This window comes from Macaca thibetana, chromosome 9 (genome assembly GCF_024542745.1).
Source record: "Macaca thibetana thibetana isolate TM-01 chromosome 9, ASM2454274v1, whole genome shotgun sequence".
NCBI lineage: Eukaryota > Metazoa > Chordata > Mammalia > Primates > Cercopithecidae > Macaca > Macaca thibetana.
Window position 1 is genome coordinate 27504207 of NC_065586.1, and position 27125 is coordinate 27531331.

General features: G+C 40.9%; 1 protein-coding gene across 8 annotated transcripts in view; it reads right to left on the minus strand.

The window, feature by feature from the left end:
- ODAD2 (outer dynein arm docking complex subunit 2) overlaps window positions 1-27125 on the minus strand; it is a 194785-nt gene that overhangs the window by 35179 nt on the left and 132481 nt on the right. For 7 of the 8 annotated variants that reach the window (XM_050804486.1, XM_050804488.1, XM_050804489.1 and 4 more), the window contains 2 exons: window positions 19798-19986; window positions 17989-18210 (listed from right to left, as the gene is read on the minus strand). In XM_050804486.1, the coding sequence (XP_050660443.1) occupies window positions 17989-18210; window positions 19798-19986 (411 nt within the window). Of the gene's footprint in view, window positions 1-15349; window positions 15574-17988; window positions 18211-19797; window positions 19987-27125 lie in introns of those variants that run through there. The other variant, XM_050804490.1, reaches the window with a different exon arrangement.

The following is a 27125-nucleotide window of genomic DNA, read 5'->3' on the forward strand; positions in this document are numbered from 1 at the left end:
TAGAGACTTACAAAGAGAATTAGACTCCGACACAATAATAATGGGAAACTTTAACACCCCACTGTCAACATTAGACAGATCAATGAGACAGAAAGTTAACAAGGATATCCAGGATTGAACTCAGCTCTTCACCAAGCGGACCTAATAGACATCTACAGAACTCTCCACCCCAAATCAACAGAATATACATTCTTCTCAGCACCACATCGCACTTATTCCAAAATTGACCACATAGTTGGAAGTAAAGCACTCCTCAGCAAATGTAAAAGAACAGAAATTATAACAAACTGTCTCTCAGACCACGGTGGAATCAAAGTAGAACTCAGGATTAAGAAACTCACTCAAAACTGCACAACTACATGGAAACTGAACAACCCGCTCCTGAATGACTACTGGGTACATATCGAAATGAAGGCAGAAGTAAAGATGTTCTTTGAAACCAATGAGAACAAAATACAACATACCAGAATCTCTGGGACACATTTAAAGCAGTGTGTAGGGGAAATTTATAGCACTAAATGCCCACAAGAGAAAGCAGGAAAGATCTAAAATTGACACCCTAACATCACAATTAAAAGAACCAGTGAAGCAAGAGCAAACACATTCAAAAGCTAGCAGAAGGCAAGAAATAACTAAGATCAGAGCAGAACTGAAGGAGATAGAGACACAAAAAACCCTCCAAAAAATCAATGAATCCAGGAGCTGGTTTTTTGAAAAGATCAACAAAATTGATAGACCGCTAGCAAGACTAATAAAAAAGAAAAGACAGAAGAATCAAATAGATGCAACTAAAAATGATAAAGGGGGTATCACCACTGACCCCACAGAAATACAAACTACCATCAGAGAATACTATAAACACCTCTATGCAAATAAACTAGAAAACCTAGAAGAAATGGATAAATTCCTGGACACATACACTCTCCCAAGACTAAACCAGGAAGAAGTTGAATCCCTGAATAGACCAATAATAGGCTCTGAAATTGAGGCAATAATTAATAGCCTACCAACCAAAAAAAGTCCAGGACCAGACGGATTCACAGCCAAATTCTACCAGAGGTACAAGGAGGTACCATTCCTTCTGAAACTATTCCAATCAATAGAAAAAGAGGGATTCCTCCCTAACTCATTTTATGAGGCCAACATCATCCTGATACCAAAGTCTGGCAGAGACACAACAAAAAAGGAGAATTTTAGACCAATATCCCTGATGAACATCGATGCAAAAATCCTCAATAAAATACTGGCAAAACGAATCCAGCAGCACGTCAAAAAGCTTATCCACCATGATCAAGTGGGCGTCATCCCTGGGATGCAAGGCTGGTTCAACATATGCAAATCAATAAACATGATCCAGCATATAAAGAGAACCAAAGACAAAAATCACATGATTAAGAACATTCCATGCTCATGGATAGGAAGAATCAATATCGTGAAAATGGCCATACTGCCCAAGGTAATTTATAGATTCAGTGCCATCCCCATTAAGCTACCAATGACTTTCTTCACAGAATTGGAAAAAACTAAAGTTCACATGGAACCAAAAAATAGCTCACAGTGCCAAGACAAGCCTAAGCCAAAAGAACAAAACTGGAGGTATCACGCTACCTGACTTCAAACTATACTACGAGGCTACAGTAACCAAAACAGCATGATACTGGTACCAAAACAGAGATATAGACCAATGGAACAGAACAGAGCCCTCAAAATAATACCAGACATCTACAACCATCTGATCTTTGACAAACCTGACCAAAACAAGAAATGGGGAAATGATTCCCTATTTAATAAATGGTGCTGGGAAAACTGGCTAGCCATATGTAGAAAGCTGAAACTGGATCCCTTCTTTACACCTTATACGAAAATTAATTCAAGATGGATTAGAGACTTAAATGGTTTTAGACCTAAAACCATAAAAACCCTAGAAGAAAACCTAGGTAACACCATTCAGGACATAGGCCTAGGCAAGGACTTCCTGTCTAAAACACCAAAGGCAATGGCAATAAAAGCCAAAACTGACAAATAGGATCTAATTAAACTAAAGAGCTTCTGCACAGCAAAAGAAACTACCATCAGAGTGAACAGGCAACCTACAGAATGGGAGAAAATTTTTGCTATCTACTCATCTGACAAAGGGCTAATATCCAGAACCTATAAAGAACTCAATCAAATTTACAAGAAAAAAAACAAACAACCCCATCAAAAAGTGGGCAAAGGATATGAACAGACACTTATCAAAAGAAGACATTTATGTAGCCAACAGACACATGAAAAAATGCTCATCATCACTCGCCATCAGAGAAATGCAAACCAAAACCACAATGAGATACCATCTCACACCAGTTAGAATGGCAATCATTAAAAAGTCAGGAAACAACAAGTGCTGAAGAGGATGTGGAGAAATAGGAACAATTTTACACTGTTGGTGGGACTGTAAACTAGTTCAACCATTGTGGAAGACAGTGTGGCAATTCCTCAAGGATCTAGAACTAGAAATACCATTTGACCCAGCAATCCCATTACTAGGTATATACCCAAAGGATTATAAATCATGCTGCCACAAAGACACATGCACACGTATGTTTATTGCGGCACTATTCACAATAGCAAAGACTTGGAACCAACCCAAATGTACATCAATGATAGACGGGATTAAGAAAATATGGCACATAAACACCATGGAATACTATGCAGCCATAAAAAAGGATGAGTTCATGTCCTTTGTAGGGACATGGATGCAGCTGGAAACCATCATTCTCAGCAAACTATTCCAAGAATGAAAAAACCAAACACCACATGTTCTCACTCATAGGTGGGAATTGAACAATGAGAACACTTGGACACAGGAAGGGGAACATTATACACCAGGGCCTGTCGTGGGGTGGGGGTAGTGGGGAGGGATAGCATTAGGAGATATAGCTAATGTAAACGATGAGTTAATGGGTGCAGCCCACCAACATGGCACATGTATACATATGTAACACACCTGCACGTTGTACACATGTATCCTAGAACTTAAAGTATAATAAAAAATTTTTTTAAAAAAATGCTCTGTTTAAATATGCTTTTAGAATAAATGTCTGGCACCCAGGAAGCTGAAAAAGCAAAAATGATATGACTTTCATTATTATCTTGCTCTTTTGCTACACTTAGGCTTTTCTTTTTCATTTCTTCTCACTTATAGCTCTAAGAATGGGAGGAAGATTTATTTGGCTAGCGATGGGGTGGTGGCGAAGGAGTTGGATTGGACTTAGCAGAAGCAAGGTGGATCCATTATAGTGAAGCAGAGCTTGCTTGGATGAAGAAGACAAGTATTCTATTGGCTCAGCCCCTCCTAGGCACATTCAATTTTCCCAAGTGCTCCTGGATATTTTAGAAGTCAGCTGAATCACCTCAGAGGTAAAAGCATTGCCTAGCGCTCCCCAAGGAAAACTGAAAAAGAGGGGGAAAAAAGTGGCTTTAAAGAGTCATCCTCTGGTATAAAAATCAAGATGAGAATTCGTAATTCCTACTGAAGAGAATCTGATTTTGCAAACTTCTCTATCACAGAGGAGCAAAGTGCTAAATAAATGTGAAAAAAAAAAAAAGCTCCTAATGGGTTTCATAAACAGAACCATTAAAGGGCAGCATGGCCAAGTGCAGTAATTTTCAATTCTTTTTAAAGTCGCAAAACTACTCTAAAATAGGAGCTTGTGCACGATTCTAATGTGTAAAATAGAAAAAGTAGCTGCTCTAATTGCGGTAGGTGAACCACCCAGCAACAGCTCTGAGTACCAGCCCCTGATCTCTGTCAGGGGAACCCAGAGTTCCTTGAGTCATGGTTCGAAATCTACTAATCAAATGGACACAGCACTAAAGTGAGCAATACAATAATTTATGATGTTACATCATATATTGATTGTGTAGGTTTAGATACTTCACTAGTTTGGGCCTTAGTTTCCTCATCTGCAAACTGTGTGTTTAAAATGAAAACATTTGCTGGGCACAGTGGCTCACACCTGTAATTCCAACACTTTGGGAGGCCAAGGCGGGGGAATCGCTTGGAGTCAGGAGTTTGAGACCAGCCTGGCCAACATGGTGAAACCCCATCTCTATTAAAAACACAAAAATTAGACAGCTGTGGGGTCAGGCGCCTACAATCCCAGCTACTCAGGAGTCTGAGGCATAAGAATCGCTTGAACCTGGGAGGTGGAGGTTGCAGTGAGATGATATCGTGCCACTACACTCCAGCCTGGGTGACAGAGCAAGACTCCGTCTCAATAAATAAATAAACACCTACATAAATAAATAAATAAATAAATAAATTAAATAAATAAATAAAATGGAAACCTTGGCTTTGCCAGCCCTAATTTTCTATGAATTTATTCTCTAAGAGAAAATATCAAAAGAAAAGACTGCTTCATGTTAAGATGGAGTAACAGGGACTGGATTTACCTTCCTGTCTAAAATAATTTAAAAATGGAAAAAACTCTGTGAAACAACAACTTTTAAAATATCGGAAATCAGACAACCAAAGATAGTGATTCTTGAGAGAAGGAAAACAAAAAAGGTAAGCCCTAAGACTGACCCAGACTAACTCCAGGGAGAATGTTTATAGGCTACAGCACAGGGAAGGAGAGCCCAGACAAAGCTTGACAGTCTCTCCAAGTTGAGGAGACAGAGCTGGAAGTCTGGGAGAACCACAACCACTGGAGTCTTCAGGGCAGATAATGGAGATTGGGGAGCAAAACAGAGAACCCGGGGTCTGCAGAAGGTGCCTCTTGAATATTCGGCTCAATACTGATTAGCACCTGTATGAGGAGAAACTGTTTGAGGGCAGGAAAAGAAGAATCTTCTAAACTTCTACAAGAGGAGGGACAGTGTCTATCCACCACTCAGAGTGGAAGACTTCATAATGCACAGGTAGAGTAGCCAGAGGTCTCGCCTCAGTAGTGGGAAAAAAAGTATCCGTACTCTAGTCTTGCTAACAAAGCATTAAAGTAAGAACTGAAAGGATCAAATTGTTTCAAAATAGCAATCTGCGTCTTAGAACAAAGCTCAGGAATATTTATAGATATCCTGTTCCCCCAAAAAACAAAAACCAAGCACTCAACATGCTAATATTCAAGGAACCGAAAGCAACCCAGAAATGATATTAGAGTTGGATTACATATGAAATTAGAAAAAGACTCAACATGTCAAGTAGAGACATGAAAAATGTGAAAGGAGATCCAAATCAAATGTCGATAGTATTGCAGATGTAAAACACGCTAGGTAGCAAAAAAGGCAAATTAAACATTGCAGAAAAAAAAAATTAGTGAGCTTGAAAACAAATAAAAAGTTCCTAATTTAAAACATAGGAAAAATGTAACAAAATAAACAAAGTCTCAGGGAGCTGTGGGAAAACTTTCAGCCACTCAGAGAGCTGTGGGAAAACATTTACCTATATTTTCACCAAATATAGGTGATAGTGGAGTTTGCAAGGATGGTAAAAAGGGAAGAGGATGGAAACATATTTGAAGAAATAATGGCTGAAAATTTTCTAAATGTGATGAAAACCATAAGCGCACACATCTCAGAAGCTTAGCAAACTCCAAGCACAAGAAACATGAAGGAAACTACACAAGGCCCATCATAATCAAATTTCTCAAAACCAGCGAAAATGATGAAATCTTAAAAACAGCCAACGCAAAAAGATACATGACATACAGAGGAACAAATGTAAGGATGATAACAGATTTCCTCTCTTAAACAATGCAAGTGAGAATAAAATGGAGCACCAGGTTTAAAGTTAGGAAAGAAAAAAATTCAGCGTAAAATTCTATACCTAGCAAAAATATTTTTCGAAAACAAAGACAAAATAAAAAGTCTTTTTTAGATATATAAGACCTGAACGAATTCATCATAAACAGAATTGCACTACCAGGAATGTTAAAAGTCTTTTAGGCAGAAGGAAAATGATATCAGAAGAAAATCTGCATTTACAGAAAGGAATAAATAGCACTGGAAAAAATAACTATGAAGGTAAGTAGAAAAGATATTTTTCTGTGTATTTAAATCTCTGGGAAAGATGATTGTTTACAGTCAAAAACAAGAACAATACAGTTGAGCTTATAATGCTTGTAGGAATCAAATGTATGATAAAAATAGCATAAAAGCGAGGAGGGCAAAAATGGAAGCATATGGTTGTACAATTCTTAAATTATATGTTAATATGTATAACATTACTAGAAGTTACATTATACTGAATTAAATACATATGCTATGAACTCTAAAGCAATCACTAAATGACAACACGGAATAATAACTAATAAGCCAAACATGAGATAAAATGAAATGATAAAATCTTCAAATAATCCCAGAGGAGATAGAAAAAGAGGAGTAAAGAGAAAGAGCAGATGGGAAAAATAGAAAACAAATAACAAGATGGTACATTTAAAGCTAACCATGGCCGGGCACAGTGGCTCACGCCTGTAATCCCAGCACTTTCAGAGGCGGAGGTGGGTGGATCACCTGAGGTCAGGAGTTTCAGACCAGCCTGACCAACATGGCGAAACCCCGTCTCTACTAAAAATACAAAAAGTAGCCAGGCGTGGTGGCACCAGCCTGTAATCCCAGCTACTCAAGAGGCTGAGGCAGGAGAATCGCTTGAACCCAGGAGGCGGAAGTTGCAGTGAGCTGAGATTGCACCACTGCACTCCAGCCTGGGTGACAGAGTAAGACTCAGTCTCAGAAAAAAAAAAAAAAAAAAAAAAAAAAAAAGCTAACCATGTCAATATCACATTAAATGTAAATAGTGTAACCACTTCCCCTCCCAATAAAGGCAGAGGTTGTATAAAAGGTTGAATAAAAAAGTAAGCCTTGGCCAGGTGTGGTGGCTCACACCTGTAATGCCAGCACTTTGGGAGGCCGAGGCCAGCAGATCATGAGGTCAGCAGATTGAGAACATCCTGGCTAACATGGTGAAACCCCTTCTCTACCAAAAATACAAAAATTAGCTGGGCATGGTGGTGTGTGCCCGTAATCCCAGCTACTCAGGAGACTGAGGCAGGAGAATCGCTTGAATCCGGGAGGTGGAGGTTGCAGTAAGCTGAGATCACGTCACTGCACTCCAGCCTGGTGACATGGCGAGACGCTGTCTCTAAATAAATAAATAAATAAATAAATAAATAGTAAGCCCTAACTATATGCTGCCTACAATTTTCCACTTTAAGTAAAAAGATACAAATATGATTAAAGGATAGAAAAAGCTATAAAACTTTAGTATGCTAATTAATATTAGTGCCCTCTCAAAAAAAACAAGGGTGTCTATATTAGTACTGAAAATTATTTGAATATGAATATGACCAAGAATAACGATAACCATTTTATAACAATAAAGAGGGCTTTGAGAGAACATAATATTTCTAAATATATATGCACCTAATAAAAGAGCTTCAAAATATATAAAGAAAAAACTGATATAACTGCAGAGAGAAATGGACAAATCCACAATAATTGATAGAACAAGTAGGAAATCAATAAAGATGTAGAATTATTGAACAATATCGACCAACTCAATCTTAGTAAACTTCACAGAACACTATACCCAACCATATTAGAATACTCAACCATATCAGAATACTCATTCTTTTTCAAGTACATGTTGAACAATAACAAGATAAATAATGTTCCAGGTCACAGAACATATTTCAAAAAATTTTTAAATATTCAAGTAATACAATGCATGTTTTCCAACTATAATGTAATTATGTAAATTAATAACAGAAAGGTCACTGGAAAATCCCCAAATGGTTGGAAACTAAATGACACAGTTCTAAAAACACACTTCTAAATAATTCATAGGTCAAAGAAGAAATCAAACAGGAAATTATATAAAGTGTTTTTACTGATTGAAAATGAAACACAACATATAAAAATTTCTGGGATGCAACTAGAGCAGCATTAGAGATAAAGTGCTAGCACTAAGTGCGTCTGTTAGAAAAGAATATGTGTCTAATAATTATCTTAGTTTTCACCTTAAGAAACTAGACGAAGGATAGCAAATAAAACCCTACATTGGCCGGGTGCGGTGGCTCACACCTGTAATCCCAGAATTTTGGGAGGCTGAGGCAGGCGGATCATCTAGGTCAGGAATTCGAGATCAGCCTGACCAACATGATGAAAACCCGACTCTACTAAAACTACAAAAGTTAGCCAGGCATGGTGGCACATGCCTGTAATCCCAGCTACTTGGGAGGCTAAGGCAGGAGAATTCCTTGAACCCAGGAGGCGGAGGTTGCAGTGAGCCAAAATCACGCCACTGTACTCCAGCCTGGGCAACAAAGAGTGAAACTCCACCTCAAAAACAAAACAACACAACAGCAACAAAAACAACAACAACAAAAAACCCTACATTAAGCAGAAGAAAGGAAGAAAGAATGATCATGTTGGAAATCAGTGAAATAGAAAACAGAAAAATAGAGAAAATCAATAAAACCAAAAGTGATTATTTCAGAAGATCAATACAATTGATAGAGTTCTAGCCAGAATTTTTGTCTTCTCTTTGATCCTAAGCAAAGACAAGACAAGTTTACCAATATCAGAAATAAAAGAGGTTCCATAGCTATAGATTCTACATATAATAAAAGAATAAAGGATTATTATGAACAGTGTTATGCCAATACATTTGACAACTTAGGTAAAATAAACTAAATTCTTGAAAGACATAAGCTACCAAGTCTCATTAAAAAAGAAATAACCTCAATAGCCCTACATTGGTTAAAGAAATTAGATTTGTAATTTAAAACATTCCACAAACGAAAACGTTACGTTCAGATGGCTTTACTTGTGAATTGTACCAAATATCTACAATATTTAAGGAGAAAAAAATAGCAGTACTATAAATCTTTTCCAGAAAATTGCAGAGGAAGGGACGCTTCCTGACTCATTCATTGAAGCCAGCATGACCTGATACAAAAACAAAGACACTGCAAGGAAAGAATACCACACACCAATATCTCTCATGAGCATAGATTCAAAATTCTGAACAACATTTTTGCAAATTGAATTCAATAATGTATAAAAAGAGTAACATATCATGGTCAAGTAGGTTTTTCCCAACAATAGTGAGTTGGTTTAACATTTGGGCACCAATCAATATGGTCATGATAATAACAAACCAAAAAAAGAAAAAATAATAAGATAATCTCAATAGATATAGAAAAAGTATTTGAGAAAATCCAGTATATATATTCTTGATTTCTAGAATTCTCATCAAAGTAGTAATAGAAGGAACTTTCCAACATGATAGAGGTCACCTAAAAAAACCGACAGCTAACATAAAGCTTAATGGTGAAAGACCGAATGCACTCCCCCAAGATAGAGAATAAGACGAGGGTATTTGTTTTTATCACTTCTTTTCAATATTGTGTAGGTCAACTATCACTACACAAAATGCTTGGGATTAAAAGTGTTTCAAATTTTCAGATTTCGGCATATTTGCATATACAGAATATCTTGGGTGTGGGACATGAGTCTAAACACAAAATTCATTTATGTTTTGTATGTACCTTATATACACATAGCCTGAAGGTAACTTTATATAATATCTTAAATAATACTGTGTGTGAAACAAAGTTTCACTGTGTTTTGACTGCCTAGTCATGTGACATCAAGTGTGGAATCTTCCCCTTGTGGCATCATACTGGCACTCAAAGAAATTCAGATTTTGGAGAATTTTGGATGTCAGATTTTAGATTAGGGATGTTCAACCTGCATAGGAGTTTCCAGCCAGTGCAATCTGGCAAGAAAAATAATTAAAAGGCAGTCAGGTTTAAAAGGAAAAAGAAAAACTGTTTATTCACAGATGACATGATTGTTTATGTGACACACTGAGAAACTACAATGTGTTTTTGTATAGCTCAAAATCACAAAATGAAGCGTGATTTTTACATTTTTGTATTGTTGTAAATAATAATAAAAATAATAGCAACAGTAACAATAAAACAAGGAAGAATCTGCAACAGGGACTCTATTGACCCATAAAACCTAAAACATTTATTATCTTGCCTTTTAGAGAAAAGGTTTGTTGATTCCTGGTCTATGTAGAAAGTTTGATGGAATCTAAAAACCTACTAGAATAAGTGAGTTCAGCAAGATTGGAAGATATGAGATTAACATATATATTCTATGTCTACATCATACCAATAAACAATCAGAAATTGACATTTTAAAAATACCATTTACAGTAACATCAAAATGTTAAACATATATGGATAAATCTGACAAAGATTTGAATGACCTGTACACTCTAAACTATAAAATGTTACTGAAAGGTAAGACTTGAATTAATGAAAGTATCCCTTGTTCATGATTGGGGAAAGTTAATATTGTTAAGACATCGATATTCCCCCCAAAATACATAAATTCAACAGCATTCCAATCAAAATCCCAGAAAGCATTTCCTGTATAACTTGGCAAACTGATTTTAAAATTCCTGTGGAAATGTAAAGGCACCAGAGTAACCCAAACAACTTTGAATAAAGAATTAGGTAGGAAGACTTATCCTACTTAATTTTACTTTTGTAAAGCCACAGTAATTAAAACTGTGTGGTACTGGCATAAATATAGACAAATATAACAGTGGAACAAAACGTATATCAAATTGATTTTTATTTTTGTTAATTAATTAATTTATTTAATTTTTTTTGAGACAGGACCTGACTCTGTTGCCCAGGCTGGAATGCAGTGGTGGGATCACGGCTCACCGCAGCCTCAACTTCCCAAGCTCAAGTGATCCCCCACTTCAGCCTTCCTGGTAGCTGGGACTACTGGTGCACAACACCATGCGTGGCTAATATTTTGTGTGTGGAGGTCCGGGGGATGGCGTCTTGCTATGTTGCCCAGGCTGGTCTCCTCCTAAGGTTAATCAATCCTCCTGCCTTGGCTTCCCAAAGTACTGGGATTACAGGCATGAGCCACTGTGCCTGGCTCAGTTGTTTTTGTTAATTGCAAAAGAAATTCAGTGAGAAAAGGGCAAACAGTTTTTTCAATAAATGCTGCTAATATGCCCTCCAAATGAACTTTGATTCATAATTAGCATCACAAAAAAGTTTACTTAAATGGGTCATAGACTAAAAGTGAAAAACCAAAAATCATAAAATTTCAGAAGAAAGCATGAAATCCTTGTGACAATGTGTTAGGCAAATATTTCTTGGATATGCAACCAAAAACACAATTCATTAAAAAAAATTGACTTCATCAACATTAAAAACTTCTGCTCTTCAAAAGACACAGTTAAGAGAATGAAAGACTAGCTACTGACTGGGAGAAAATATTTGCAAATTACACATCTGGTAAGCAGCCACAATGCATACAGAACTCTCAAAACTCAATAATAAGAAAACAAACAACCCAATTAAAAAGTGGTCAAAAAATGTGAACACTTTGCCCAAGGAGTTACACAGCTGATATACAAGCACATAAGAAGATGTCCACATCATTAATTATTAGGAAAATTGAAATTGAAATCGTGAGATACCATGACATACCTATTAGAAAGTCTAAAATCAAAAAGACTGACCATACCAAGTGTTGGCAGGGATGCTTTCCTACACAGCTGGTGGGAATGCAAAAATGGCACGCTTTGGAAAACGGTCTGGCAATTCTTTAAAAAGTTAAAGGTACACATACTGTATGATCCAACCATTCACTCCTGGGTATTTACCTAAGAGAAGAGGAAGCAAATGTCCACCCAATGACTTGTACATGAATGTTCATAGCAGCTTTATTTATAACAACCCAAATTGGAAATAAATATTCATTAACAAATGAAAGGCGGTTGGGCACAGTGGCTTACACCTATAATCCCAGCATTTTGGGAGGACGAGGCAGGCAGGTCGCTTGAGGTCAAAAGTTCGAGACCAGTCTGGCCAACATGGCAAAACCCAGTTTCTACCAAAAATTTAAAAATTAGCCCGGTGTGGTGGTGCACGCCTGAAACCCCAGCTACTCGGGAGGCTGAGGCACGAGAATTGCTTGAGCCAAGAAGGTAGAGGTTGCAGTGAGTCCAGATCACGCCACTGCACTCCAGTGTGGGCCACAGAGAGAGATTCTGTCGCAAAACAAAACTAAACAAAACAAAAAAGAAAGGATAACCAAATTATGATAATTTCATACAACAGACTACCACTCAGCGATAAAAGAGTTGATTGATCCATGTAAGAACGTGAATGAATATGAAAATAAGTAAGCTGAGTGAAGGAAACCAAACAAAAAACCAAGTACTTACTGTAGGAACCCATTTTTCTTAAGTTCTAGAAAATGAAAACTTATCTATATTGACAGAAAGCAGACCAGTGATTGGCCCAGGCAGAGTAGGGCAGGAGACAGGGATTATGAAAGGGTACTGGGAAATTTTGGGTGATCATCATTTTGGTTTGGTAATAGTTTCATGTGTATGTGTGGGTATATGCATATATATGTCAAAATCCATCAAACTGTACACCTTAAATATGTGCATGTGTATGTCAATTATCCCTTAAAGCTGTTAAGGTTTCTTCAAATTAAAAAAAAATGAAATAAGAAAAACATTTGATGTACATATGATATTAAAGTTAAACATGATGAACTAAACTCTAACTTACTGGACCCCTTCAGTAATCATGAACTTCTTTCTCACTTTACAGGAGAAATACAAATAAAAAGAAAAAAGCCAATCAGAAACAAGTCTGTTTATTACTCTATATGTAGTATATATTCATCGATACCAATTGATTAGGATCAGTAAAAGATTTCATCTAGTTATTAAGTTATTTAATAGCACATCACCTAGTAAACTCTTCTCGGCACTCCAAGGAAAGTCTGGAATGGGAGAAAAGCACTCAAAACTACAGCGACATTAAGAGTTTTAATTATCAGAAAATATATTTAGATAAAACATTAAGTATACGGGCGCTTAATGAGTGTTTCTAGGTGACCTTAGTATCTAAAATCCGTTTACTTGACTCGCAAACATTAGCAGTTTTTTTCTTTTCCTGTGCTAGGCTTCAAAAATGATGGGTGTGTTTGCATCTGGGATCATCTTTCTGGCCCTCTGGAACGCCAGTACATGTACTGAGCCTAGGAGGCAGCTAGCCTGTTGGCTGTACCAATTCAGCAGTTCCAGTTGAACTGCTCTCCACTCACTCTGCCAATGCTGGACACACTTCTGATTGTATTTGTCTGCAATCTCTTCAATTTCCTGTCTTTCAGAAAGTTATAAGCCATGATGTAGTTTTCACTTGCCTGGTATAGACATTTGCAAAAACAAATCCAATGTCACCATGGGGAAAGAAGCTTGATGCCTTTAATAGGTGCTCATCAGTTTTCTACTTGATCACTTTTTCTGTCCTAGGAAACGGCTTGCCTTGATGAATTTTTTTCTGCAATTTATTCTTCCCCATTACTCTCCTATGCTACAGCTTTGTTATAATTAGCAAATAACTCGGGTACCTCTTAGACTTCTCATATTTTCCACATAGTTTCCAACAAATCTGCATCTATATTCACAAGATTTTGTAATGGTACAAATCCCTGGGCTGATACATTTGAAAAGGAGGTCTGTGCAAAATCATAAGGAGAATAGGATTGAATACTCCTATCACACGGTATTGGAGGGAATTGATTAACACATTTAGAAGAGATTTTTACCTCTTCTAAAACACAAGCTGATTTTTCAACATAATTGGATCAGGAAATCCTTGTTGACCTCTTAGCAGTATTTAAATACAAACTCTTTTGAAACTTGCTCTTCCTTTGGCTTCTAGAACTCCTGGTTAACCTCGTAACTTCTCCAGTCTAGTCTGACAGCACTTCTTCCTAGTTTACATGCCCCGAAAGTGAAAATGTAGATATTTCCCAGGCTTCTCTAGACTCTCTGCCAAAAACATCTCATCCACTCTCATTAATGGTTTAATAACCCCTGTTGATAATTTCCAAATCTCTCCACTCTCCCCTCTGGAATTGCACGGTCCAGCAAGGAAACTGCTAGCCACTAGTGTGCTCTTAAAATGTGGCTAGTGCAAACTGAGATATACTGGAAAAAACACACAAGAGATTTTGAAGACTTGGGTACAAAGGCCGAGGTGGGTGGATCACCTGAGGTCAGGAGTTCGAGACCGGCCTGGCAAACACGGTGAAACCCTGTTTCTACTAAAAATACAAAAATTAGTCGGGCATCGTGGCAGGTGCCTGTAATCCCAACTACTCAGGAGGCTGAGGCAGGAGAATCGCTGAAACCCAGGAGGCAGGGGTTGCAGTGAGCCGAGATTGCGCCATTGCATTCCAGCCTGGTGACAAGACTGAAACTCCATCTCAAAAATAAATAAATAATAATAATATAAAGTATCTTAAGTAATTTTTATATTGACTATATGTTGAAATAACAATATTTTGGATATACACAGTTTATCCTTGAACAACAAAAGTTTAAACTGCACGAGTCCACTTATATGTGGATTTTCTTCGGCCTCTGCCACTCCTGAGACAGTGATACCAATCCCTCTTCTTCCTCCTCCTCTTCAGCCTACTCTATGTGACGATGACAAGGATGAAGACCTTTATGATGATCTACTTCCACTTAATAAGCAGTAAATATATTTTCTCTTCCTTATGATTCTCATAACACTTTTCTTCCTCTAGCTAATTTTATTGTACTAATACATAATACATATAACATACGAAATATGTATTAATCAACTGTTGATGTTTTTGGTCAACAGTAGGCTATTAGCAGTTAAGTTCTGGGGCAGTCAAAAGTTATATGTGGATTTTGACAGTGTAGTGGGTCATCACCCCTAACTCCTGCATTGTTCAAGGGTCAAGTGTATTGGGTTAAACATATTACTAAAATTAATTTCACCGTTTCCTTTTATCTTTTCTTAAAGTGTGACTGCTAGAAAATTTAATATTACATACGTGGCGCATGTGACATTTCTGCTGGGCAGCACTGCTCTGCACCTAAAATTCAAACTGATGATTCAAACTGAACACATTAGAAACTGACTCATCATATTCCAGACCCTGCTCCGTCACGGTCAGGACAGAATAAACCTCAGCCTTCAGGAGACAGATACACCGCATTACATTGGCCACTACTGTTGAGGAAATTGTCTAACAAAGCAGCTAATCCTAGGATCAATTACTTATGAATAGGCGACAGGGTGACTCTGGTCATTGTCAAAGCCCCTGTCAACATTCAGTCATTGGCAGCTGCAGCAGGAATGTTTGTACAACTGGAAAATAACACGACAAGCATTTGACAAGAAGCGGGCAGCAGGAGTTAGGAACAAAGACAGCCAGGGTTTTGCCAAAATACTGGATAAAATTTACCTGCATTCAAAGTCAGAAATGTTAGCAGTCACACATGTAGTTGTGACACATTCTCTGCAGGTAATTGAACCACCCCGATGTGCCAAAATATTTTGCATTACCTGGCTCATGAACTCTTCCTCTTCGTCTAGACTGAAATCTGGAATAATTTTTTTACTAGACTTTCCTTTATTTCCATATCCAAGCAACTATCAAATTATGATTCTACCAACACCCAGTATGCCACACCTACATTTTTTCCACCTTAAAGAAAACCAGAGAAAGGAAACACAGGTTGTTATGCTTCCCCCATGACCCCACGAGTTCTGGGGCTCAGAACAGAGTAGGAAAAAGAGGTTGAGAGAGACAATCTCCAGGTTACATATTTTTGCTGGTAACACAGCATGGTAAGGCCTGCCTCTATGTTATTGCAGAGTAATTTACAAAAAAAGTACCCCATTCTTTACAGTTTTCCTCCAGTAGAAATAACAGGCAGTTGGAAATGCAAACAGACTAAAGAGAAAGGCCCCCAAGAAACCCAAGGATAATCTGGGAAAGGCTCTAGAACACAACAGACACAATTTTCCTTCTTTGCTTTTTTCTTTTCTGTCCTTCACTCTAATCTTTCTTACTGCCTTTCTTTTTCTAATTCTACAGTTTCTCTTTACAGAAACTTTCCTAACTGTGTGGGTGGGCAAACACAGTTTCATCACTTTACAAGGTAGGATAATATTCTTAAATGATTTTGGATTATCTATTGTCTTGCATCTGAAGAAATCATTGTGAGTTGCATATACACCAGGTATTTATGTCAACTGAACCATTACATGTACACCTTAATACTTTTTTTTTTTTTTTGAGACAGAGTCTCGCTCTATCGCCCAGGCTGGAGTACAGTGGCAGTGGTGCAATCTCAGCTTACCGCAACCTCCACCTCCCAGGTTCAAGCAATTCTCCTGCCTCAGCCTCCCGAGTAGCTGGGACTACAGGTGCGTGCCAATACATTTTAAAACTTTTTGAGCTTAAACTAACTGGCAGTGGTCTAAGCATATGCTATATGTCAGACATTTCTACCTGGCTACCTAAATAGTTTTCTTTCTTTTTTTTTTTTTTTAAGACTGCATATTTAGGTTGTGCAAGTCCCTGTTCAATAAAAGTATGTATACTTTTAAATTAGAAATATCTTCCTTTTTGAAATGAGAACACAGTCATATTGAGACAATGGCCTTTTTAGCATTCTTGAACAACTCAAAGTTAATGTTCCAATATGTTTTTTATAATCTACTTTTAAAAATTGTTACTTAGTTTAAAAGATGCCTTTTTTTTTTTTTGCCAGATTTTTGCTTGAAGAAACTAATCTGGCCTAATTTACATGCCGTAAAAACAGATTTATAATGGAAAGGTTGACACATTCAAATATAAATTGAGTTTAATTTCAGAAAAATTAACATCATATTCTCCCACTGGAATAGATTTCAAGAATTAATTAAAATAATTGCCTCAAAAATTACCAATTGGTATGTTAAGAGTACGATTCCTCCTAAGATGTTTCATATCTGGCATATCTAGATTTGACTAGATATGACTAACTGGAGTTTTTAACTCTTAGCTAAAACAACAAGTCCACTTTGGGCATCTATTTTAAGATGTAAATGCATCTGGTGGTCATAGGCTCCAAATGAAGGTAATAAACAGTAAAATGATACTGTACAAGGAAACAGGCTATAGAAAAGAACTAATATTTTAAATCAAATTTTCCTAATACATGTAAGCTGTTCATGTACTCTAAATATTTTTATATTTATTGCCAGCAAAATATTTTAGGTAGTTTGCAATGTGTAGATAAGTTAGAGTCTCTTTACAGAAACTTTCCTAACTGCCTACTGATGCACAGATTTAAACAAACGAACATGTCTTTGAATCTATCCATTGTTATTATGGTTTAGACTGACAAGCTCCACCTATTTATTGTTTCAGCCAGTTCCTTTGGTGTTTAGTTGGTGCCTATGGTTGCCTCTATCCTTTATTATTTATGTGTTAAGTAAACACTATAGCCAATAGAATTGTGAATACTACTGTTTGTTCATATGCTGTACATTTTCTTTCATCAATATCAAATTATGGAATGATTATTCTACTAAGGACATTTCTATGCTTTAATTTAGAAAAATTCTATCTCCATACAACTTTTCTGCAGCATAAATCATCATAACACACTGGCTGGGCATTGTGGCTCACTCCTGTAATGCCAACACTTTGGGAGGCCGAAGCGGGAGGATCACTTGAGGCCAGCAGTTCAAGATCAGCCAGGGCTGTATGGCAAGACCCTGTCTGTATACAAAATTAAAAGAATTAGCCAGGTATGGTGGCATACACCTGTAGTCCTTGCTACTTGGGAGGGTGAGGCAGGAGGATCACTTGAGCCCAGGAGTTCAAGGCTGCAGTGAACTATGATTGTACCACTATACTCCAGCCTGGGCAACCCAGAGAGACCTTGTTTAAAAAGAAAAAAAAAAAAATCTTGGTAACGCATGGCTTGAATGCAGCCATGACGCAGCAGGCAGGCACTTTTGTGTCTCTGAATACCTCCTTTAGAGAAATCTTAGTGATGTCTAAGTTTCTTTCCAGCCTACATTTACCACCAAACTTGGACTAAACCACAAAGTCATTCAACTGTACCTTTACTGCACCATTCTCATGCATGGTGATGCAGTTATCAGCATCTTCTGAGAGTTGGTACAAGGCCTGAGCTGTCGCCCGATGCACATTGGTGTCATTCGATTTCAGGTAACGCACTAGTGGAGCCACTGCTTTGTGCTCACCGAAGGCCACTCTATTCCTGCCCCACATACAGCAACGTGAAATAGCTTCTGCTAGATGATGTCTCAATTTATTGTTATTCTGTGCAAAGGAAAATGAATTGGGATCTGTGCATTGTAATGACCCTGCAAAATCATATCGATAAGCACTTTATGTTTATTAACCATTAAGACACCAATGTGTCTAGAGAGAAGGGCCAGCTGGCTGACTACCTAGGTGATGTCTTAAAGGAACTAGTCTTTTTTAGACGGAGTCTCAGTCTGTTGCCCAGGCTGAAGTGCTGTGGTGCAATCATAGCTCACTGCAACCTCCGCCTCCTGGGTTCAAGCAATTCTCATGCCTCAGCCTCCCAAGTAGCTGGGATTACAAGTGTCCACCACCACATCCACCTAATTTTTGTATTTTTAGTAGAGAAGGGGTTTCACCATGTTGGCCAGGCTGGTCTTGAACACCTGGCCTCAAGTGATCCACTCGCCTTGGCCTCCAAAAGTGCTGAGATTACAGGCGTGAGCCACTGCACCCAGCTGAAGGAACTAGACTTTTGGTAGGGTCACCCATGGACCAACGTTCAATCTTGAGTTGTCTTTTTATGAACTGAATGTAGTCAGTGCACTCAAAGGTGACCAAGCATCTGACATCAGTCATTAGCTCAAGGCTAGATTTTCTTTAGAGTAAGTCTACTACACAACACAAAATTACAGATTAGCAAGTTGTTTTGTAATCCAAATATTTAAAGTATATTGGATATTCTTAAAGGGATTCTGCACTTAACTGGGATAAGTGGACTGACTTGATTTCTCCACCCTAGGAATACATCAATATCAGTAATACACCTTGGTTCCCTTGGCTCCTAAGAGGGAGAAGAGAGTGCAGCAAATCTGAAGATACATTTTGGGTCTTCCATTTTTCTTTCTGTATTTTTTGATGCAGCCTATATCCTTCTTCGTATATGTAATTGCCTTGTATGGGCATACTATAACTGAATCGGATGGTTTTGTGTTTATTAAGAGTACTGTTCTCTTGATTCAGGCAACAACTTGGTGTCCTTAACTGAATCTGACAGATACTCTTAGGAACTTGAAGTCTTCTAGACCAACCATCCTTCCAGGGTTTGAATTTCTGCTCTATGACTTTTCTGCCGAGTGTAGTGCAAGCTATGTTCAAATACCTCTGGTCATGGTGAAGTCATTGTCTCTCAAGGCTGCTTATTCTGTCTGGCACAGCTCTGGATAAACAATGCAATCATTGCCAAAGTCTTCTAGCTCAAGAATGCCGTCGACTGAAGCTTGCTAAGCTGGGGGAGGCACATTTGACTTCTAACGTTGGCATGAACAACCATCAAGAATCATAACCATGATGTTGGTGGTGAAGATGATAGTTAACACTTACATAGTAGCGCTTGTATTTGCCACTTTACTTGCCAGTGGCAAATAAAAAACAGCTTCTATTTTACAAGGATCTTGCAATATTAACATTTTACAGTTTAAAATACACTTTCACATATGTTAGTCTCAGAGAAACTAAATGAGTTGACCAAATCTCATACCTCATTAGCAATGGGTATTAAATTTGCATCCAGGTTTCTGGACTGAAAACTCATTGTTTTCATCATTACACCATGATAGCTCAGGACAACATGCATGTAAAACAAAAAGATACGTTACTTACTGTATTTGCCAGCTTGGACAACAAAGGAACAACTCCATGATCTGTAATAACAGCTAAATTTTCTTGATCTTTTGCTATGTTGGTAATGGCAGCACATACACTTGCCAAGACTTCTTTGTTATCTGATTTCAGTAAATTGACAATAAGTTCCAAACCACCAACAAAGGAACGAACCATTTCCCCAGCATCCTAGACAAAAATAAAAATAAAGGTGGTATCAAAACTAAGCCTACATTTAAGCATTTTTTAAGAGGCAGAAAGTAACAATACAGCTGTGAGGTACATCCTTGGCATGAAAGACTACTTCAGCTTAATTTATTTCTATATTACATATTATTTCTACATGTATATGTATAAAGTATGTGTACATATATATGTCTATATATATAAAACATACAAAAATTCAGTTTCAACAAATATTTATTGAATAACTATTACATGAGAGTCACTGTGTTAGCTACTGAGGATATCAAAGTTATTAAAGTACAGTTGTTTCTTACTATTTGCAGTAGCTTTGCTCTGTAAAGTAACTGCAAACACTAGATTAGCCAATACTAAACTGTTTCTCTTAGGAGAAATATAGGATTAGGTTTCTGCAAACCTCTGGCTACAACATTTTCATCAGTTGACGGATACATAACCTTGTTTTATGTGTATTTCTGTTTGAAGACACCTGATTTCATATATTGTTCATGGCCAAGAGCATTATAGCTCATGCAGTGGAGCTTATTTAACACAGATATTTTCTCTTTCAGGCACACCACAGCCTTCTTGCGCTTACAAACCATAGGCAGCACCTCAGCACCACATCTGGGGGCCATTGTGAACAGTGAAATAACCAACAAAAACAAAAATCCAAAACTTACGGCACTAAATGGACTGCAAAATGGACACTGGCTTATAGTATGAGAACTGGAACAAGAAGGCAGAGAATTGCCTTCTTCAACCTCAGCTGAGAACGTGTGCATTGGATAACTCACATATTTCACTTCTCTGCGCACATCCAAGAATGACTGTATTGATTAGGGGGTTACAAGTAAATTTGAGCAAGTAGGCTAATTCCCAAGGAGAATCTGAATAATGTGGATCGACTCTATATATTCTTTTGCCACCATGTTGCTTACAACTGGTGGGGTAGATGGGCATTAAGAAATTACAAGAATGACAAATAGCACTGGAGGGAGGAGGAGATGAAGAGACGACAAATCCACACAATGACGGAACCTCAACTAATATAAAGGTTCAAGGGCTGACTCCCCAAGGCCTAAGGGACAAAGAGTTATCCAGCATAAAAGGGATTCTGATTAGACAAATCATCAAGTTGCATAGATCTGAGAGTGAGAGAGAAGGTGACTTTTTTCTAGTTCAGACTGACTGGAGCATAAAATAGGAAAGGCAGCATGGGAGAAAGTGAGACTTAAGAGGTGAGATCTTGAAGGGTCTCACCTTTAAGATCCTTCAGGAGGCATCTTGGTAAAGAGTTTGGAGTTCATTTTTAAGGGCATTAGAAGGCCCCTGAAGAGGCTGAAGTGTGGGGGAAGGATTTTTATAAATTTTGTATCTTAGAAGATTTCTCAGAATTACAGGGTGCAGGGTTGGGTGGATGCAAAGAATGGTATAGGGAACACGGGGCTATTTCACTAGTCCATATGGGAAGTGGTGATGGTATGGGTGAGGGTGGTGGTCTCTGCTGGGAGAGAAGAGTGTGGATTTGGGAAGCTTGCTTGGAGAAGATAGAGATGAGTGATTCGAGATGATTCCCATGTCTCTGGCTCAACTTAGTAGGGCTAATGTTGGAAAAGTTGGTTTGGTTTTGCTTGGTTTGGTTTTCTTGGGGTGGCATATGGTATGAGAAGACCTAATTTGAATGAAGTACTCACAGATGTTAAAGTGGAACTATCTAGGATGCAGGTGAATGTATGGGTTTCTGGAGCTTAGGAAAAACAAAAAAAAAAACAGGCTGGAAATGGAGATTTGGAATTATCAGAATAAAGACTGTAACTAAAGCCATGCAAATTAGAGTGGGGAGTGAGGTGAGAGGGAGTGAGGTGAGTGGGGAGTGAGGTGAGAGGGGAGTGAGGTGAGTGGGGAGTGAGGTGAGTGGGGAGTGAGGTGTGAGTGGGGAGTGAGGTGAGTGGGGAGTGAGGTGAGTGGGGAGTGAGGTGTGAGTGGGGAGTGAGGTGAGTGGGGGAGTGAGGTGTGAGTGGGGAGTGAGGTGAGAGGGGGAGTGAGGTGAGAGGGGAGTGAGGTGAGTGGAGTGAGGTGAGAGTGAGAGTGAGGAGTGAGGTGAGAGGGGAGTGAGGTGAGTGGGGAGTGAGGTGAGAGTGAGGAGTGAGGTGAGTGGGGAGTGAGGTGTGAGTGGGAAGCAAGCTGAGAGGGGAGTGAGGTGAGAGGGGAGTGAGGTGAGTGGGGAGTGAGGTGTGAGTGAGGAGTGAGGTGTGAGTGGGGAGTGAGGTGAGTGGGGAGTGAGGTGAGTGGGGAGTGAGGTAAGAGTGGGGAGTGAGGTAAGAGTGGGGAGTGAGGTGAGAGGGGAGTGAGGTGAGTGGGGAGTGAGGTGAGAGTGAGGAGTGAGGTGAGAGGGGAGTGAGGTGAGTGGGGAGTGAGGTGAGAGTGAGGAGTGAGGTGAGTGGGGAGTGAGGTGTGAGTGGGAAGCGAGCTGAGAGGGGAGTGAGGTGAGAGGGGAGTGAGGTGAGTGGGGAGTGAGGTGTGAGTGAGGAGTGAGGTGTGAGTGGGGAGTGAGGTGAGTGGGGAGTGAGGTGAGTGGGGGGAGTGAGGTAAGAGTGGGGAGTGAGGTAAGAGTGGGGAGTGAGGTGAGAGGGGAGTGAGGTGAGTGGGGAGTGAGGTGAGAGTGAGGAGTGAGGTGAGAGGGGAGTGAGGTAAGAGTGGGGAGTGAGGTGAGAGGGGAGTGAGGTGAGTGGGGAGTGAGGTGAGAGTGAGGAGTGAGGTGAGAGTGGGGAGTGAGGTGAGAGGGGAGTGAGGTGAGTGGGGAGTGAGGTGAGTGGGGAGTGAGGTGTGAGTGGGGAGTGAGGTGAGTGGGGAGTGAGGTGTGAGTGGGGAGTGAGGTGAGTGGGGAGTGAGGTAAGAGTGGGGAGTGAGGTGAGAGGGGAGTGAGGTGAGTGGGGAGTGAGGTGAGAGTGAGGAGTGAGGTGAGAGTGGGGAGTGAGGTGAGAGGGGAGTGAGGTGAGTGGGGAGTGAGGTGAGAGTGAGGAGTGAGGTGAGTGGGGAGTGAGGTGAGTGGGGAGTGAGGTGTGAGTGGGGAGTAAGGTGTGAGTGGGGAGTGAGGTGAGAGTGGGGAGTGAGGTGAGTGGGGAGTGAGGTGAGAGTGGGGAGTGAGGTGAGAGTGGGGAGTGAGGTGAGTGGGGAGTGAGGTGAGAGGGGAGTGAGGTGAGTGGGGAGTGAGGTGAGAGTGGGGAGTGAGGTGAGAGTGGGGAGTGAGGTGAGAGTGGCGAGTGAGGTGAGTGGGGAGTGAGGTGAGTGGGGGGTGAGGTGAGAGTGGGGAGTGAGGTGAGTGGGGAGTGAGGTGTGAGTGGGGAGTGAAGGGAGTGGGGAGTGAGGTGAGTGGGGAGTGAGGTGTGAGCGGGGAGTGAGGTGTGAGTGGGGAGTGAGGTATGAGTGGGGAGTGAGGTGAGAGTGGGGAGTGAGGTGAGAGTGGGGAGTGAGGTGTGAGTGGGGAGTGAGGAGAGTGGGGAGTGAGGTGAGTGGGGAGTGAGGTGAGAGTGGGGAGTGAGGTGGGAGTGAGGTGAGAGTGGGGAGTGAGGTGTGAGTGGGGAGTGAGGTGAGTGGGGAGTGAGGTGTGAGTGGGGAGTGAGGTGTGAGTGGGGAGTGAGGTGAGTGGGGAGTGAGGTGTGAGCGGGGAGTGAGGTGTGAGCAGGGGAGGTGGTGTGAGCAGGGAGTGAGGTGTGAGTGGGGAGTGAGGTGTGAGTGAGGGAGTGGGAGAGTGGGGAGTGAGGTGAGTGGGGAGTGAGGTGAGTGGGGAGTGAGGTGAGAGTGGGGAGTGAGGAGAGTGGGGAGTGAGATGAGTGGGGAGTGAGGTGAGAGTGGGGAGTGAGGTAAGAGTGAGGTGAGAGTGGGGAGTGAGGTGAGTGGAGAGTGAGGTGGGAGTGAGGTGTGAGTGGGGAGTGAGGTGGGAGTGAGGTGTGAGTGGGAGTGAGGTGTGAGTGGGGAGTGAGGTGTGAGTGGGGGAGTGAGGTGAGAGTGGGGAGTGAGGTGTGAGTGGGGAGTGAGGTGAGAGTGGGGAGTGAGGTGAGTGGGGAGTGAGGTGAGAGTGGGGAGTGAGGAGAGTGGGGAGTGAGATGAGTGGGGAGTGAGGTGAGAGTGAGGTGAGAGTGGGGAGTGAGGTGAGAGTGAGGTGAGAGTGGGGAGTGAGGTGAGTGGAGAGTGAGGTGGGAGTGAGGTGTGAGTGGGGAGTGAGGTGGGAGTGAGGTGTGAGTGGGGAGTGAGGTGAGAGTGGGGAGTGAGGTGAGAGTGGGGAGTGAGGTGAGAGTGGGGAGTGAGGTGAGTGGGGAGTGAGGTGTGAGTGGGTGAGGTGAGTGGGGAGTGAGGTGTGAGTGGGGAGTGAGGTGAGTGGGGAGTGGGGTGTGAGTGGGGAGTGAGGTGAGTGGGGAGTGAGGTGTGAGTAGGGAGTGAGGTGTGAGTGGGGAGTGAGGAGAGTGGGGAGTGAGGTGTGAGTGGGGGAGTAAGGTGTGAGTGGGGAGAGGTGAGGTGAGAGTGGGGAGTGAGGTGAGTGGGGAGTGAGGTGAGGTGAGAGTGGGTGAGTGAGGGGAGGTGAGTGGGGAGTGAGGTGAGTGGGGAGTGAGGTGAGAGTGGGGAGTGAGGTGAGTGGGGAGGGGGTAAGGTGAGAGTGGGGAGTGAGGAGAGTGGGGAGTGAGATGAGTGGGGAGTGAGGTGAGAGTGAGGTGAGAGTGGGGAGTGAGGTGAGAGTGAGGTGAGTGTGGAGTGGAGTGAGGTGAGTGGAGAGTGAGTGAGGTGGGAGTGAGGTGTGAGTGGGGAGTGAGGTGGGAGTGAGGTGTGAGTGGGGGGGTGAGGTGAGAGTGGGGAGTGAGGTGAGAGTGGGGAGTGAGGTGAGAGTGGGGGAGTGAGGTGAGAGTGGGGAGTGAGGTGAGAGTGGGGAGTGGAGGAGTGAGGTGTGAGTGGGGAGTGAGGTGAGTGGGGAGTGGGGTGTGAGTGGGGTGTGAGTGTGGGGGAGTGAGGTGAGTGGGGAGTGAGGTGTGAGTAGGGAGTGAGGTGTGAGTGGGGAGTGAGGTGAGTGGGGAGTGAGGTGTGAGTGGGGAGTAAGGTGTGAGTGGGGAGTGAGGTGAGAGTGGGGAGTGAGGTGAGTGGGGAGTGAGGTGAGAGTGGGGAGTGAGGTGAGAGTGGGGAGTGAGGTGAGTGGGGAGTGAGGTGAGAGTGGGGAGTGAGGTGAGTGGGGAGTGAGGTGAGTGGGGAGTGAGGTGAGTGGGAGTGAGGTGTGAGTGGGGAGTGAGGTGTGAGTTGGGAGTGAAGTGAGTGGGGAGTGAGGTGTGAGTGGGGAGTGAGGTGTGAGTAGGGAGTGAGGTGAGAGTGGGGAGTGAGGTGAGAGTGGGCTCTTTCTGGTGTCCCAGGTGTGGGCCAAGGAAAAGGATATGTCAGAAGATCCTGAGGTCAGATCTCCTGCTTCCCTGAGGTCGTATGGGGGTGAGTGTAATGTCCACCAATCACTTGGCTCTATCATTTTCTCAAATAAAAATAATTCACATCTTTTGCCTCCCAGCGGTGTATCAGGCGTGGTACTACGCACTTCACATAAGCTATTTCAGTTAAACCTCACAGGAATCATGCAAAATGGGTATTATTTCCATTTTAGATTTTTAAAAGTGAGGCTCAAAGAGATTGAACCTTATAAACTAGATTGTATCCCTCATGAAGGTAGGCACTATGTCTTACTCAACTGAGTGATCATTAGAAACCGTTAATCTGAGCATCTCATCTCCACGCTCACCAGATTCTTCCACAGCGCCCCCTACCCTTAGGATAAAATTCAAACTCCACAACGTTGTTTGCAAACCCTTCAAGGTACACCCCTGGTTTATCGCTCCAGCCTCAACTTCCCTGCCTTGACATCTCTTCTTCAACCTCCCCTACACACACCCTGAGCCAGTGGCTCCCTATATGAGCTAATAATAACAACCCTGGCACTCATTCCCTGAGAATGTGATTCATTAAGTCTGGGTGGGGTCCATTAAAATATTTGTATTTTAAAAAGCTCTCCAGCCAGTATTGGGAACACTGCTTTATGAATTAGTCCTCAGGTTTCATGTCCTCAAATGTGCAGTCTCCACGAGTCTGCACAAAGCTTTTCTGTCTATCTTCCTCTTAGCTTGGGAATGCCTACACATCTTCAGCTGCCAACTAAGGTATGCTTTTCTTCAAGAAACCATTCCTGAACCTGAAGTCTGGGTTAAGCGGCATCTTCCATCATACCTGGTTCTTGTGTATTACAGCATCTATTCACTCCTCGTAGTTGTGGTTTCTTTGTTTGCCTTTGACCCTGAACTGTAAGTTCCAGGAGGGCTAGGACTCTCTGTCTCGTTCACTGTTGTATGCCTGGTACCTATGCCACTTTCTAGCAGTTAGTAGATACTCAATTAACTGATACTCATTCATTGAATTTTATTGTTTGCAAACTCATAGCCTTAAAAGAAAACTTTCACTGTGGGTACAACAAACCAAACTAAATTCCTACTAAATGGTGAAGGCAGGACATGACTCGGGTTCCACCCAAGTGTGAGGGCAAAGCCACCTTCTCTGTGTAACATGTTGCCTTACGTGATTGCTGAGAGAAGTGACAGCAGCAATATTGGTGGCCCGGTTCTCAATACCAAATCTAAATACAATTTCTGATAGTTAGGACATACTTGTAAATTCTGTTGTATTCATAAGCTTATTTGGAAAATAGTTAATTGCTGTTCTTTGTAAAATTCTACAATAAAGATTTTTATGTAGTACTAAAGAAATTATTATATTTTCAATTGTCTTCTATACTGTTACTTTATTACAATTCTATGCATTAGGATGCTCTCAAATCAAAATGCTATAAACACGAATGTACTAACCTTGAAATATCCAACGCTACTTAATTCTAATTACCCTTTGAGGCAGTTAGTGGTGGTAGTTGGAGCAGTAGTATTTGCATGTCACAGATGAAGAAAACCCAGAGGAATAAATTAACATGTAAAGGGTAAAGTGACAGAGTGGCAGAAGCAGGATTTGATTCCAGATCTGTCTGAACCCAGAGCCCCTTCACAATATTGAGATTTGTAAATCCTAACCATATACTTGGCTCAAATGAGGCCATGCACATGTAAATTCAA